The sequence below is a fragment of the Monodon monoceros genome, unplaced genomic scaffold, assembly GCF_005190385.1.
Source record: "Monodon monoceros isolate NGI ecotype Baffin Bay Population unplaced genomic scaffold, NGI_Narwhal_1 Super_Scaffold_5, whole genome shotgun sequence".
Taxonomy (NCBI): domain Eukaryota; kingdom Metazoa; phylum Chordata; class Mammalia; order Artiodactyla; family Monodontidae; genus Monodon; species Monodon monoceros.
In genome coordinates this window covers 9,624,005-9,641,013 of record NW_021703782.1, presented here as the reverse complement: position 1 = coordinate 9,641,013, position 17,009 = coordinate 9,624,005, and the positions used below count along the sequence as shown (strand labels likewise).

The following is a 17,009-nucleotide window of genomic DNA, read 5'->3' as shown; positions in this document are numbered from 1 at the left end:
ATTTAATCATTAGGCATTTGTTGGGCTTATGAGTAGAAATTTTTCTAAATGTCAGTCTCTTCCCCAGATCGGTGCGAATAGTCAGCGGGCTGCATTTCCAAATAACAAAGCCACTATGGGTGGTATAATTCTAGCGCTAACAGCAGGTTCCACCATTTCTTCTGGGTCTTCTATTCACCAACCTATTCATAACTGCTCTCTCCTAATACTTGGGAGGGCCAGCTCTAGATTTCTCTGCTCTAACAAATGATTCTTTGCTTCTTCCTCTCTCTGGCTTCTGCCATGAAGTAGGTGGTAATGACAATTAAAACCGTCATCATTTCTTATTTCCTGCACATCAGTTTATGGACTATTTGCCTCTTTAGTAACCACCTCTCAAGCACCTCTCACTGATCCCCTGGGATTAATCAAGCCCTTAACAGAAATCCAACTTGGACAAATCCAAGTCATTCCTGGACGTATCATTGTTGGAACATTTAAGTAAAATAATCATTTTGATTTTTCTATTTCATACTGCTTTTGCATTTTTCAAGATGTTAAGAAAACTTAAAAAAAAACTTGATTTCTCTCAAGTTTTATTAGGAAGTATGCCCACATGTGCTGCATATTTACAATTCTCCTACTAAAAACAAAACTAAATTTTCATAACCATGGCATGTCCGTCTCTTGTAATGTTAATCCTCTCCCGAAGTTTATTCTGTAGACACACCCTGGGCCCCTCGATTGGAATGACCTGCACATTGGGAAACAGAGAACGGTTGAAACATTCCTGGGCCCAAGGCTGGCAAAGTTGGAGATGGCAAAAATTAAGTTGCCTTTTTCCTCCTCCAATGAAGAACTGCTTCCCACTGACATGTCCATTCCAGAGACAGAACTGACAGCCAACTCTCCATGAAACCTGAGGAAGTAGTTCTATAGTGTTACAGTTCTTGGGTCACTAAAGCCCTTTGTGACGCTTTGCTGCTGGCCAGGTTGGACTGACCTCCGACTGAATTTCAACTGGTCCGAAAAGACGGTAAGCGTCTACTTCCACTGCTGGCCAGTTCTAAGACTTGTATGCTACTCCCCACATTTTAATACTTGCAAAATTGGCATGTGTGTTACAAATGATGCTATCTCAGAGTTGATGTAATCTGGTAAATACCTGTTTTAAGCAATTCCATTATTTCAGACACAGGCATCTGAGTTTACTGCTCAGCGGAATGCGGGGAATCCTGATCATCTGTGGGAGAAGCAGTGGTGAGCGGAGGTTGTGGGTGGAGCCTGAGATGCTGGTTCAGGCCCTCCCCCAGAAGGTCAAGGTCAGTGTCAGCGCTCTGTGCTGGTGTTTCTCATACTGACACAGCTCAGATGAAGTTAGGCACCCGTTCGTACAATTTAAGAAATATACTAATGCACATACCAAACTAAAATTTGCTGTGGTGTTTTCTAAGTTCAGTTCTGTATATTTGCATATTCTTTCAGATACTAAATGGCTATATAAATTGTAGATTTACCAGAACACAGCTACTTCTATAAAAAATAAGTTTTATTAACAAAATGAGCTCACATTGTAAAATACAGACAGATGGGTTCATTTTGCTAATTTTGGGGGATCAGCTTTCTTATCAGGTACAGCACTGTAGACAATAAAACAAACTCAAAGACTAGTTCCCCTGCCCAAGGCCTGTGAAACCATGAAAAACAGTCACAAGTCCTCATCTTTTACCTCTCCGTCCACTATTAACCTCCTGGAAAGATGCTGTAGCTCTCAGCCTTCTCCTCGGCTTGTTGCCTCACCTGCCTGGCTACCTGAGAGAGGCAGGACTGGGAAGAAGACAAGGCTGAAGGTTAAAGGAAAAGCTCTTGCCTGAAACAGTGCCAAGAAGCCAGACCAGGAGATTCTGGCCGTAACTCCTGAGAATGTTGCTCAAGCCAGAGACCACCACCACAGAGACCTGCCAGGCTGCATGGCCTTCCTCCGCTGGGTGCTGGGCAGCCACAGTGAAGGCCTGCAGCAGGGTCTCAGGGAAGTGGAGATGGCTTTCGTGTTCCACTCAGAACTTCTGTAGGAATTTGAGGACAAGGTCCCGCAGCCGTACCCTGAGCATCTCGTCATTGTCACAGATGATATGGGTCGAATCTTCCTCGATCTGGATGAGTGTCTCAGCTTCCTGTAGCAGGACGATATGGCCCTTGGCTGTGTCTTCCACCTTAATATCACTGAAGCCATGCTGCTCCAAAAGAAAAGGGACAGGAGGATGTTGGGTGCTCTGAAAAGCCAGAGGATATTTCAGCAACAGAGTTCTAAAATCATGCTTCCTAGAATTGGCTAAACTGAACATCCTAGAAACTGGCATTTTGGACACTCAGTACAACTCTACAGACTAATCACAGGACCAGCTACAGCAACAGAATTCAAACTGAAGCCCCTAAACATGCAAAAATCTCATGCAAAACACAGCAGAATTCCTACAACCTGCTTAAGCTTTTATCTGAGGAGCACATCTAAGCACCTGAGTTCAGGAGCCTGGGATGCCACGCTGTTCCATACCAGCCTCCATACCACGCCTGTGGTCCCTGGTAAAACTCCATCCTGTCCCAGGAAAATGCCATTCTTCACAGCAAGATACCACTGACCTTTTTTTTTTTTTTTTTTTTTTTTTTACGGTACGCGGGCCTCTCACTGTTGCGGCCTCTCCTGTTGTGGAGCACAGGCTCCGGACGTGCAGGCTCAGCGGCCATGGCTCACAGGCCCAGCCGCTCGGAGGCATGTGGAATCTTCCCGGACCGGGGCACGAACCCGTGTCCCCTGCATCGGCAGGCAGACTCTCAACCACTGTGCCACCAGGGAAGCCCACCACTGACCTTTTGATGTGGCAAATTCCTCCCAAGGGAGAAGACAGATAAGGCAGCATATCAAATACTTCTCCAGGGCCACCTCCAATGCTAATTCAGAATTTTCTTACACATCACATGTCAAGTTGAGAAAGAAGAAAAGAAATGGAAAGAGGACTAATTTGCCTGAAAAGGACCCAGGCTAGGTAAATGAACGTGACCTAGGGAGATTCTCCACACTTGGCTCTGGAAATCTCACGTGTAGTTTGGGGCAGCCACGGATATTCCTCCTGCAAAGGAGGTGGGGCAGAAATGGTGGGGGGAGTAGCTAGGGTCGGGGCCTAGGGGTCAACTCCCGAGCACCCAGGCAGAAGAGCTAAACAAAGTCTTTCTGGGAAAGCAAGTTGTTTCAAGATTTTAAGAAACAAGTCAAGCGTGAGTCCCGTCAGCAGGGCTGGGGGGCGCAGCACGGTCGGGAGGAAGCTGTTACTGGTGTGATCACGGCACATGGGACTCCCTGGGGTAATTCCCACGGGGTGTCCCCATGTCACTAGGGGCCAGGAGAGCCACACAACTCGGGGAAAGCCCTCCCTTCAGGGAAAATTAAACGACTACTGAAGAAAACAATTCCCAATAAAGAGAAAGCTTTTAAGATTTGAAAGAACTCAGCGACTGAGTTATTTAGTTTGGACAAAAGGCAGTAACTAGTTTAACAAAACAAAGTCTCTTTTCCTGTAATGATCTACTATAGTTGCAGTTCTTCTTGCAAGAAGCAACACGAATAATATTATCTTTAGCCAATTCCTCCTCTTTTCTATCAAGGATTCTATAATTCTGATGCCAAAACAGGGATCTCTGAAGTCCTGTGACTAAAGCCAGAATTACAAAATCTTTTCAGGTTAAACTTTTTTCTTTTTACTTGTAGTCATGGAATCTGTGCCTTGCGGGGAGCAGCCAGCAGGGACAAGGGGCGGGATGGCCGCTGAGCCAGTGCAGGCACCACCATCCTCTACAATGACTGCCTGCTTCTCTCTCCTCCCACCTGGTCTGGGAATCGCTGGCTCTGCTTCCTGAGTGCCTGCGGATCTGGCATCAGTGACCCCTGTGCCCCCGAGTCTCGCCTCTGACCTGGCCATGCTAGCTCTGACAGCAAGGGGTCTTCTCACAGGAAAGTGGGGCTCTAGAGGGGGCAGACCCTTCTTTCTCCTGGCCGTCCCCCTACCCCATCTGTCACAGCTACGTCCTCGAAGAAAGAAAGGCCCCTCCTTGGTCTGGTTCCCACGAGAAGTGGGGGTGGGGGGCAGCCTGGTGCTGGGGGGAAGGGGGGCCCGCTCTCCTCTAAGTCTCCATGGCCCTCGCCTGGTTCTGTCCCCGCCATGACCGAGGAGCGAGCAGATGCTGCAGGGCCAGCAGCGCAGACAGTGGAGACGCGAACAGCAGCAGCACGCGCTCCCGGGAGCGGGGCCGTGGTGCCTCAGACGGCGCACCCTACCCGCTCACCTTCTCCAGTGTCTGCACGAACTGCTCCACGGGGATGGAGCCGCTCAGCAGAGGCTTCAAAACCTTGCAGTCTGGAATGTCGTCACTGGCCCGCTTTCTCTTCTTGCCGCCTGTGGGCTGGGCAGGCCTGGGCGGGGGCTGGGTGGGAGGAAAACAGGGATCTCATCAAGGAGCCACCCGGGAGCCCGAGTGAAGCTACCCGGCCCGCGGGACCCGCTTCCTGGAAGGGCCCTGGGCCTGCGTTCAGGGTCACCATTAGCTGGGACTCCAGCTGGATTTCCACATAATGCACACAAGCTAAAGCCAACTATCCACATAGAATTAACACCTTATTCGGCAAAGATATCTTCCTTTTATCAAAATCTATTCTTAATTTTCAGTTGACTGAACTCAGTGCTGTCTACGTAAGGTCTTCATAACCCGTGTCGGTTATGAAGGGGCAGCAGCTCCGAGAACACTGGCTGTGGGGTCAGATTGACTGGCTACAGTCCTTCTGTCAAGAAAATGAAGGGCAGAGAGACTGCCTCTAAGACAGTGATAGTAAAGAGAACTTTGTGAGGATTAAATAAGACAACGCCCGGTAGGGCCCTGGCCCGGGGTCCAGCGCACTTTAAGTGGCCGCTATGGGCACGCGATGCAGAGGAACAAGAGCGACACAGCCCAACCCTGAAGGGGGTTTTTCTCGGGGCGGGGGTGAAGACAAGGGCCCAAAGAGCTGCCCCCAAGGCGCACATGTGCCATGAAGTGAGGCGCGAGGCGCTGGGGGGAGGGCCCCCACCTGCACGGGGTTCTTCCCGCAGGTCCGCTGTATCTCAGGGCCCTCGCCCTCCCCGACAATACCTGGAGAATGTGCTTGTTATCTTTAGTGTGCAGCACGGCCGAGACGGTTGCCAAGGAAACGCCAGGCTTGATCTCCATGGGTACCAGTGAGTCCGCAAGCTGGGAGCAAACAGAGGGGTTTCAGTCAGGCTCCCTGTAAACTGGGGGGACGAGGGTGCTGCCATCGTGCTGTGCAGAGGCAGGGGCTAGGAGGCCACACTGGGCAGCAGTGCCACCCCTGTGCACGGCCCAGGATTGGATGGTGACACCCAGGGTCAGGGTCACCCTGGCCAGCAGGCCCGCAGCACCATGTGCCCCTGCCAGTCTGGTGGAACGGTACCAGACGTCAAATGTCAAAACAGCCTTTAGTGATCACCATTATTCGTTTTCTTTTGAATTTTTATTTACATCACTGCAGTCTAAAATGACCAAATAACTTTAAGAAGTAAAAAAACTTAAAACAATCATTTTTAATCAAAAATACATCTCTCTCTCTCTCTCTCACACACACACACACACACACACACACACATACACACACACACACACGGTTTCTCCTCACTCAAAATATACACCAAGTGCCAACTTTCACCTCTCCAGGGGACTAGTGACAGGCAGGAAGGGCAGGGACAGCAGCATTTGGACTGACTGAGCTGTCTAATTCCTGGGAATCTGACTTCTCCCAAAGGTGAAGTACACAGCTTTTACCTGTGGGCCATCTCTTTCTCTAACACCAGAGTCTGATGTGTACCCATTCTCCTCTGCAACTTCAGAGTCCCCTGACCCAGCCATCAGCAGTGACATGTGATCTTACGAGAGGCCCCAACACTCGAGTTTAGTTGACTACTGTTCTTAAACGCATGCAGACCTCAACCTATCCAAGCCTCCTTTATAAAAAAAAATATGCAAGATGCCATTTATGTAAACATGAAGATCAGTATCAAATGGGCAGAGGAAGCAGGTGAGGATATTTGAAATGACTGGCAAGTGGATGTGAGGACTATTTCATGAACCAAAAAACGGGGAGTGGGGGGGTGGCCAAGATGGCAGAGTAGGAAGACCCTGAGCTCACCTCCTCCATGGGCACTCCACAATTACAACTGTAGATATAGCAACCATAGATGAGAATGATTGGAAGACTAGCAGAAAATAATCTTCCACAACTAAAGATATGAAGGAGTCACAATGAGAAGGAGTGGGGCAGAGACATGGTAGGAGTCAAGACCCACACACTTGGGTAGGTGACCTGGCAGCCCCACCTACCAGTGTTCCTGTGGTAGTCAGCTCTACCACAATGGAAGGGCCCATGCTGCCCTCAAAGGGGGTGACCCTAGAGCATATATCTATCTCGTGACCAGAGGGGTGTGTGCTGCTGGGCCCCATAGGACATCTCCTACAAAAGTCCAGTTCTCCAAGATTGGGAAATGTAACCAACTTACCTAACACACAGAAATAAAAACAGAATTAGGCAAAATGAGGAGACTGAGGAATATGTTACAAACAAAGGAATAAGATAAAACCCCAGAAGAACTGAGCAAAGGGGAGACAGGCAATCGACCTGCTAAGTTCAAGGTAATGATCATAAAGATGCTCAATGAACTTGGGAGAAGAATGGATGGAACACAGTGAGACGTTAGAAGTTTTTAATAAAGCGTTAGAAAATATAAAGAAGAACCAGAGCTGAAGAACACAGTAACTGAAAGAAAAAATACACTGGATGGAATCAAGAGTAGATTAGTTGACACAAAGGAACAGATCAGCACACTAGGAGACAGAGTAGTAGAAATCACCCAATCTAAACAGAAAAAAGAAAAGAGAAAAGAAAATCGTTTAAGAGACTTCTGGGACAATATCAAGTGCACTAACGTTCAAATAATAGGGAACTTGAGAATAGAGAAAGGGACAGAGAACGGTTTGAAGAGATAATAACTGAAAACTTCCCTAACCTGGGAAACGAACAGACATGCAGGCCCAGAGAGTCCCAAATAAGATGAACCCAAAGAGGTCCACACCAAGACATATTGTAATTGACATGGCAAAAATTAAAATAAAGAATCTTAAAAGCAGCAAGGGAAAAACAACTAGTTAATACAAAGGAACTCCCATAAGACTAGTAGCTGACCTTTCCAAACGTATTACAAAAACGACCAGAAAATAATTAAGAAAATGGCAATAAGTACATGCCTATAAAATAATGATTTTAAATGTGAATGGGCTGAATTTGCCACTCAAAAGACATAGAGTACTGAATGGATTAAAAAATAAGGCCCATCTACATGTGGCCTACAAAAGACTCATTTCAGAAATAAGGAGAGACCCAGACTGAAGGTGAAGGGATGGAAAGAGATATTCTATGAAATGAAAAGCTATACTCGGACAAAACAGACTTTAAAACAAAGACTGTAATAAAAGGGGCATTACATAATGATAAATAGGTCAATCCAGCAAGAAGATGTAACATAAATGTATATACACCTAACACAGAAGCACCAAGATCTATAAAGCAAACATTAATGGACTTAAAGGGAGAAACCGAAAGCAATACAATAATATTAAGAGACTTTTAACACCACACTCACATCATTGAATAGATCATCTAGACATAAAATCAATAAGGAAACGCCTTAAATGACACATTAGACCAAATGGTGCGTGCATATATATATATATATATATATATAAATATATAAAACATTCCAGCCCAAAGCAGCAGAATACACATTCTTTTCAAGTGCACATGGAGCATTCTCCATGATAGATCACATGATGCTAGGCCACTAAACAAGGCTCAGTAGATTTAAGAAGACTGAAGTCATATCAAGCAACTTTTCCAACCACACTATGAAACTAGAAATCAACTACATGAAAAAAAACTTCAAAAAACACAAAACACGGAGGCTAAGCGATATGCTCCTCAACAACCAGTGCATCAATGAAGAAACCAAAGAAGAATTTCAAAAATACCTGGAGACAAATAAAAATGTAAACACAACGATTCAAAATCTATGGGACGCAGCAAAGGCAGTTCTAAGGGAAGCTTACAGTGAAACAAGCCTACCTCAGGAAACAAGAAAACTCTCAAACAAGCTAATCTTATCCCTACAGGAACTAGAAAAGGAAAAAACAAAACCCAAATTTAGCAGAAGAAATTCTAAAGCAATGAAACTAAGAGCTACTTCTTTGAAAAGAAAAACAAAATTGATACACCTGTAGTCAGAATCATCAAGAGAAGAGAGAGAGGGACCAAACAAAACCAGAAATGAAAGAGGCGAAGTTAAAACTGACACCACAGAAACACAAAGGATCATAAGAGATTACTATGAACAATAACAGGCCAATAAAATGGATAAATTGCTAGAAATGTACAATCTCCTAAGACTAAATCAGGAAGAAACAGAAAATATGAACAGACCGATTACCAGTAATGAAACTGAATCAGTAATAACAAACAAAAGTCCAGAACCAGCTGGCTTCGCTGGTGAATTCTACCAAAAATTTAAATCAGAGTTAACACTTATTCTTCTCAAACCTTTCCAAAACTGAAGAGGAAGGAATGCCTCCAAACTCATTCTACAAGACCAGCATCACCCTGATACCCAAACCAGACAAAGACAGCACACAAAAAAGAAAATCTCAGGCCAATATCGCTGATGAACATAGATGAAAAAAGTCTCAACAAAATATTAGCAAACTGAATTCAACAATACATTAAAAGGATCATATACCACGATCAAGTGGGATTTAGCCCAGGGAGGCAAGAATGGTTCAATATTCACGAAACAGTCAACATGATACACCACATTAACAAGCAGAAGAATAAAAATCACATGATCATCTTAATAGACTCAGAAAAAGCTTTGGACCAAATTCAACATCCAATCATGATAAAAACTCTTAAGAAAGTGGGTATAGAGGGAACATAAAGTGGGTATAGAGGGAACATGCTAAATATAGGGCACATATATGTGCCATATATGACAAGCACACAGCTAACATCATACTCAATGGTGAAAAGCTGAAAGCATTTCCTCCAGGATAAGGAACAATACAAGGATGCCCACTCTTTTTTTTTTTTTTTTTTTTGCGGTACGCGGGCCTCTCACTGCTGTGGCCTCTCCCGCCGCGGAGCACAGGCTCCGGACGCGCAGGCTCGGCGGCCATGGCTCACGGGCCCAGCCGCTCCGCGGCATGCGGGATCCTCCCGGACCGGGGCACGAACCCGCGTCCCCCGCATCGGCAGGCGGACTCTCAACCACTGCGCCACCAGGGAAGCCCAAGGATGCCCACTCTTGACACTGTTATTCAACATAGTACTGGAAGTCCTAGCCATGGCAATCAGAAAAAAAAATAAAAGGAATCCAAATCGGAAAGGAAGAAGTAAAACTGTCACTGTTGGCAGATGACATGATACTATATATAGAAAATCTTAAAGATACAGCCAAACTATTAGAACTAATATATGAATTCAGTAAGGTTGCAGGATACAAAATCACTATACAGAAATCTGCTGCATTTCCATACACTATCAACAAACTATCTGAAAGAGGAATTGGGAAAACAGTCCCATTTACAACTGCATCAAAAAGAATAAAACACCATGGAATAAATCTAACCAAGGAGGTAAAATATCTATACTTGGAAAATTCTAAGACACTGATGAAAGAAATTGATGACAATAGAAACCAATGGAAAGATATACTGTGCTCATGGATTGGAAGAATATTGTTAAAATAACCATACTTCCCAAGGCAATCTATAGATTCAATGCAAACTCTATAAAAATACCAATGGCATTTTTTACAGAACTAGAATAATTCTAAAATTTATATGGAAACACAAAAAACACCAAATAGCCAAAACAATATTGAGAAAGAAGAACAAAGCCCAAGGTATCACACTAAGTTTCAACTATACTACAAAGCTACAGTAATTAAAACAAAACAGCAGGGGCTTCCCTGGTGGCGCAGTGGCTGGGAGTCTGCCTGCCGATGCGGGGGACGCGGGTTCGTGCCCTGGTCTGGGAGGATCCCGCATGCCGCGGAGCGGCTGGGCCCGTGAGCCATGGCCGCTGGGCCTGTGCGTCCGGAGCCTGTGCTCCGCAATGGGAGGGGCCACGACAGTGGGAGGCCCGTGTACCGCATAAAAACAAAACAACCCAAAAAAACCCAAAATGGCATTGGCACAAAAACAGACATACAGGTTAATGGAACAGAATAGAGAGCCCAGAAATAAACACATGCTTATATGGTCATTTAATCTATGATAAAGGAGGCAAGAATATGCAATGGGGAAAAGACAGCCTCTTCAATAAATGTTATTGGGAAAACTGAACAACCACATGCAAAAGTCTCATGTCTTATACCATATAAAAAATAAACTCAAAATGGATTAAAGACTTAAATCTAAGACCTTAAACCACAAAACTCCTAGGAGAAAACATAGGCAATATGCTCTTTGACGGCAGTCTTTTATCAATTTTTTTTTTTCCTTTTTGCGGTACGCGGGCCTTTCACTGCTGTGGCCTCTCCCGTTGCGGAGCACAGGCTGCGGATGCGCAGGCTCAGCGGCCATGGCTCATGGGCCCAGCCGCTCCGCGGCATGTGGGATCCTCCCGGACCGGGGCACAAACGTGCGTCCCCTGCATTGGCAGGCGGACTCTCAACCACTGTGCCACCAGGGAAGCCCCAATTTTTTTTTTTTTTTTTTGGATTTCTCCTCAGACAAGGGATTCAAAAGCAAAAATAAACAAATGGAACAACATCAAACAAAAAGCTTTTGCACAGTGAAGGATACTACCAACAATACAAAAAGGCTGCCTACTGCATGGGAGAAGATATTTGTAAAGAATGTATCAGATGGGGTTAATATCCAAAATATACAAAGAACTCATATAATTCAACATAAAAAAAAACCCCAAAAACCTGACTGAAAAATTGGCAGAAGACCTGAATAGGCATTTTCCCAAAGAAGACATACAGATGGCCAACAGACACATGAAAAGATGCTCAATATCACTATCATCAGGCAAGCGGAAGTTGAAACCATAATGAGGTATCACCTCATACCTGTCAGAACAGCTATTATCAAAAACACAACAAATAAGTGTTGGCAAGGATGTAGAGAAAAGGGAACACTTGGGCACTACTGGTGGGATTGTAAATTAGTGTAGCTGCTATGGAAAAGTTCCTCAAAAAATTAAAAACAGAATTACCATATGATCCAGCAATTCCACTTCTGGGTATTTACCCAAAGAAAACAAAACACTAATCTGAAAAGATATATGCACCCCTATGTTCACTGTAGCATTATTTACAATAGCCAAGATATGGAAGCAACCTAAGTGTCCACTGACAGATGAATGGATAAAGAAGATGTGGTCTGTGTATGTACGTGTGTGTGTGTGTGTATGCAGTGGGATATTATTCAGCCATAAAAAAAAAAGGAATCTTGCCACTTGTGACAACATGGATAGACCTAGAGGGTATTATGCTAAGTGAAATAATATAACAAATACCATGATTTCACTTATATGTGGAATCTAAAAAACAAATGAACATTAAAAAAAAAGAAATACACTCATAGATACAGAGAACAAACAGGTGGTTGCCAGAGGGGAAGGGATAAGGGGATGAGTGAAATAGGTAAGAGAGATTGATTTACAGGGATGAAATGTACATTACAGGAAATATAGTCAGTAATGTAATAAAGTCATATGGTAATAGACAGTAACTAGACTTAGTGTGGTGATCATTTTGTAACGTATAGAAATATTAAATCACTATGTTGTGCACCAGGAACTAACACAGCAGTAGGTCAATTATACTTCAATTAAAAAAAAAAGGGATAAAAAGAGAAAACATATGAAACCAGTGTGAAATGTTCCCATTGAGATGCGTGTGTGCTCTGAGCTCCTGACAATGCCCAATTCATAAATATTCTTTTCCTTCCTACACTGTATTGTTCCCATCAAAGGATCAAAGGTCAGGTTGTCTGGCAGAACTCTAAAGTCAAAGAATTGGCTTGGGAGGTTTGCAGATAGCACTGTGGGAACCAAGCAGGTGAGAGGCTCTCCCTGGGCAGCCCCAGGAATAAATTCTATCTCCAAGAAGACTCTCTGAAGTGGCAGCTCTGCCACAAGGGAAGTCTACCTAGAGCTCACAAGACGACTCAGCCAGACACCTCTGCGAAGGAGGATGCATCCACCTGCCACCCCAGAAATAGAATTTTTCTATTAGCGCATGCCCATCAGGACTGACGTCAGCTCTCCCACTTTGCACCTACAGGGACCAAGAGGGAGGATTTACAAGGAAGCTGCACAGGACACACTTTCATTTGGGGGAGAAACAAGCACCCATTAGTAGTAGCAAAACCTAAAGAACAGCAGCAGATTTTAACCCCTTCATGTCCCACATGCATTTCCCAGGCAAAACCAAATGATACTTTTAGTTCTACATCTACATTCCACATACAAAGACTTATGTAAAAGAATGTTTCTGAAAGTATTATTTATAGTTTGAAAAAGCAGAAATAATAAATGTCCACCAGTAAAGGAACAGTTAAATTACGATGCATTTATGGTAGACCATTATATACCTAAGATACTTTTGAAATATCTTTAATGACAATATACTGTTACTTTACAAAGATATTATACGAGGTATGACTCAAACACACACACAGAGTGAACGCACAAAGCAAATACAAAAAAATTGGACAGTAATTATGTCTGGTATTGGGATTAGGACTGATTTCTTTTGTCTTTATCCTTTTTTTCCCCCTTATTTTCCAAGTTTTCTAGAATGAACAAGCTTATTTTTATTGAAAAATGAATCTTACAACGGAGTCATAAACATAAAAGCTTGAGAAGCCTGAGGGGCCTTAAAAACAAAAGAAGACCATCCAGAGCGCTGGTTCTCAGGTGTGGTGGCAGAGACCCCTGCGGCTCCTGAGGCTCTTTTGTAGCATCGAGGTCAATATGACTGTCATTAATAATAAGATGTTTTGCCTTTTCACTCTCATTCTCTCACAAGGGTTCACTAGAATTTTCTAGAGGCTACATGACTTGTATATCACAACAGACTGAAAGCAAAAGGGGACAGGAGAATCCAGCCGTCTTCAACAGGCAGACGTTAAAGAGATTTGCAAACATAAAACAGTGCCCTTCTTCTCTTTATCTTTTTTTTTTGAGACATTTTCCAAAAAAGACCTTTTAGGGGCTTCCCTGGCAGCTCAGTAGTTAGGAATTTGCCTGCCAATGCAGGGGACACGGGTTTGGTCCCTGATCTGGGAAGATCCCACATGCCGTAGAGCAACTAAGCCCACGAGCCACAACTACTGAGCCTGCGTGCTGCAACTACTGAAGCCCATGCATCTAGAGCCCGTGCTTCACAACAAAGAGAAGCCCACGTAATGAGAAGCCCGTGCACCGCAACGAAGAGTAGTCCCCCCCTCTCCGCCATTATAGAGAAAGCCTGTGTGCAGCAACGAAGACCCAACGCAGCCAAAAATAAATGAAAATTAAAAAAAAAATCTTTTAGTGATGTTAACGTCTAATGGGTTTATATTATTTTTTATTTAATAATTCATTAATTATTCATTTAAGAATTAAATATTTTTAAATGTCTTAGTTTTAACTTCTATTATAGCAAATATCAATAGATATAACCCGCATACACAAAAGCTCTCTGGGGTTCTAATTTTTAAGAAGTCTTGAGACCAAAAAGTTTGAGGACTGCTGGCTTAGAGTACTGTAATCTAACCCTAAGCCTTCAAGCCCAGCCACTGTAAGACAGACCTTGGCCAGAAGGTAAATACCAGACAAAAATAACGCAAAGACACTGGGTCAGAGCCTTTCACTTTGAGATGAGCAAAATGCAGAGGAAATGAAAAGCACAATCATAAAAACATATTAAACAACCAAAATAACTAGAAGTGGGGATGGTTAGTGCCACTTCTTTGCTACAAACCACAAAACAAAAACTTGGCCCCTTTTTGGAGGGGAACTTGCTTTCATCTCTCCCTCCCAATCAAAAAAGAAAAAGAAAAAAAAATCCATCATCAACGCCAAACTACTAAAACGAAACAAAAAATTCCAACACAGGCAATATTAACCTGATGGGTTAGGCAACTGGAAGTCTAAAGCCAAGAGCAATTATTTCAGTGTTCTAGCAGGAGGCTTCAGGAGGACAGGTGGTCAAAAAGAGTCCTGGCCGACCTGCAGGAAGACGGAGGTGATCCCCCAGAGACCAGCAGTGACAAACAGGTGGGCGTGGGGCAGGTCTCAGGGTCAAGGCTGCTGGTCTACTCCCACTGGACTTGAGGGAGGAGCTTCACGAAAGATAGAACAGCGTGCTGTGCACTCCCCAAAGCCAATCCCTTCCTTCTCTGGCTCAGTGTCAGAAGGCATAAAAGAGGTAGATTTATCTTTTATTTTGGTAATTTAAAATGGGAACAGACAAGCTTAATGTGGACTGTTTAATCACAGTGAGGATAAACTTGGGCATGGGAAATGCCAGAAGCTTATTAGTAAGGCTGTTTCTTTGTAGATGGATAGTAATTTTGTTTTTGTCTTTAAAAACTCAACATTCTCCCTTCTTTTTGCCTTTTGTATTGAAAACTGGCGTATATGAAATAGGTCTCTTACACCAGTGGTCCTCAAATTTTAGCAAGCATTGGCTCCCGGGGAAGGGCTGGCTGAAACCCAGACTGCTGGGCCTCACCCTGGAGTGTCGATTCAGCAGGTCTGAGGTGGGGCTGGAGAACCTGCACTTCTAACGAGTCCCCAGTGCTGCTGCTGCGGCTGGTGACGGATTACACGGAGCCCCGCACTGCGATTCCCACAGGAAGGCCGTGGGCTGGGTGCCCCATCGCCGCAGCGGCACAGATCAACAGGGGGCTCTACTCTCACTTACAGGACAAAATCCGTGACATATGTTAGGAACGACCTTTGGGGCACAAAGGGCACATACTGGTGATCACCTAGGTTTCCTCAGGGATGGAAAAGACCAGGTCTAATTGAGTAAGTGTACCTATCTCATAAGATGGGTGAGACAGTCCATGGAAAGTGCTGAGTACAGATCCTGGCCCATAGTGACACCTCAATAAACATTATTTGCATTATAATTAAATGGGGGAGCCAAAGGGCTGGGCCAATGAAATATGGAGAAAGGATAACCTGGAATTCAGAGCTGAAAGAACTTTCTTCATTCTCTTGGGTCTCAGTAGGACGTGGCCTCAAAGGGAAGAGCAGAGGAGGGGCCAGTTCCCTGCTCACTGTCAGGTGTACTAAGGTCACGAGGAAACTCCTGACACAGGTAGCCCTGGCCACCTCTCTTGTGAAGGAGCTGTTATCAGAGAGAAATGCAAGTCAGCTGCTGAGCCGAGATGCCAGGGTGTGAGCAGCTGCTCTCACAAGCGCCAACGAAAAATGGCTATTTTCCTTTTAAAGAACTAGCAGACCACAAACATCCCAATGACACTCAAAGCAGTCAACCTGAGGAACCATACATATCTCTCCACCGGTTTACTGCTTACCAATAAGCAATAAACTGCCCCTTTAAAAAAATCACCTTTATAACTTTCCCCACTTCATCTCTCCAGCCTGGGCTCACAGGCAGCTCTTCTGCCCCCTCAATCTGGCCACATGCTGTTTGCTGAGGGGACACGTGCTGTGACGGCTCCCTCCCCAGGAACCAAGAGTGAAATGAAAATGGATGTGAAATGTGAACGATCATCTACTTCTATGTGTCTTAGTGAAAAACACGACCACTTGCTAGTTTTATCTAGCAAACAAGTCTTGCTAGTTTTATCTTGCTGAATCAATTTTCTCTAAATTAGTTACGGAAATCTGTTTGGATCTCCTTTGTCTATTGCTCTATTTTTTAAAAAATAAATTTATTTATTGTTGGCTGCACTGGGTCTTCGTTGCTGTGCGTGGGCTTTCTCTAGTTGCAGCGAGTGGGGGCTACTCTTTGTTGCGGTGTGCGGGCTTCTCATTGTGGTGGCTTCTCTTGTTGTAGAGCATGGGCTCTAGGTGTGTGGGCTTCAGTAGTTGTGGCATGCAGGCTCAGTAGTTGTGGCCCATGGGCTTAGCTGCTCCGTGGCATGTGGGATCTTCCTGGACCAGGGCTCAAACCCATGTCCCCTGCATTGGCAGGCAGATTCTTAACCACTTGCCACCAGGGAAGCCCCTGTCTATTGCTCTTAATTTAAAAAAGAACAACTCAGGTTAACTGTGGAAAGGACTGAATGTACTGGACGCTGGGTCCCCACTGATGGCACCTGGCCTTGTTCCACCACCAGCCTTTGTTAGGGTCTTGGAAATGGGCAACATTCAGGGCCTTAGCCTTCAAAGTCCAAGATCTGGCTACTCTTCTGAGCTCCAGAGAGAATCGGGGGACACTGCTTTTACGTTTTCCTACTTCTTTTTCCTGTTTGCTAAAAACATGTTCAAGTGTCTCCGGCGGCAACAGCAAGCCAAAAGCAGCGTTCTCAGAGCCCGGCACACCGTCACTGCGGCAGCTGGGCCACACGCTTCCCACTGCCCCTCCCCACACCTGTCACTCACGCGCAACCCACCTCAGCTGTCCCACATGCACGACATGCTTTTTAACTTTTTTCCCTATTAAAACAAGCTCAGATATCATAGAACTAAAAAATATTAGACTTCAGTAGAATAAAATCTTTAAGTTATACTAAAATGCATGCAAATAGTAATCAAAGTTTACATTCCTTACTTTTTGGTTACTCTCATCTCCTCCATCTATCTCTGAACTTGGTGAAACTTGGCCCTCACTCATAAATGGGGTCCAGGAGGGACGAGGAAACCCACACCCTCAGGTGGTTAGGGACAGAGCTGACACTGGCTTACCTGT

The 17,009-nt window shown here is 44.5% G+C and overlaps 1 protein-coding gene across 3 annotated transcripts in view; it reads right to left on the bottom strand.

Annotated features, from left to right (window-relative positions):
• Positions 1-258: 258 nt before the first annotated feature.
• INTS9 (integrator complex subunit 9) overlaps positions 259-17,009 on the bottom strand; it is a 110,744-nt gene continuing 93,993 nt past the window's right edge. For 2 of the 3 annotated variants that reach the window (XM_029203248.1, XM_029203249.1), the window contains 3 exons: positions 5,158-5,256; positions 4,318-4,455; positions 1,513-2,213 (listed from right to left, as the gene is read on the bottom strand). In XM_029203248.1, coding sequence (XP_029059081.1) covers positions 2,037-2,213; positions 4,318-4,455; positions 5,158-5,256 — 414 coding nt within the window. In that variant the 3' untranslated portion in view covers positions 1,513-2,036. Of the gene's footprint in view, positions 1,223-1,512; positions 2,253-4,317; positions 4,456-5,157; positions 5,257-17,009 lie in introns of those variants that run through there. The other variant, XM_029203250.1, reaches the window with a different exon arrangement.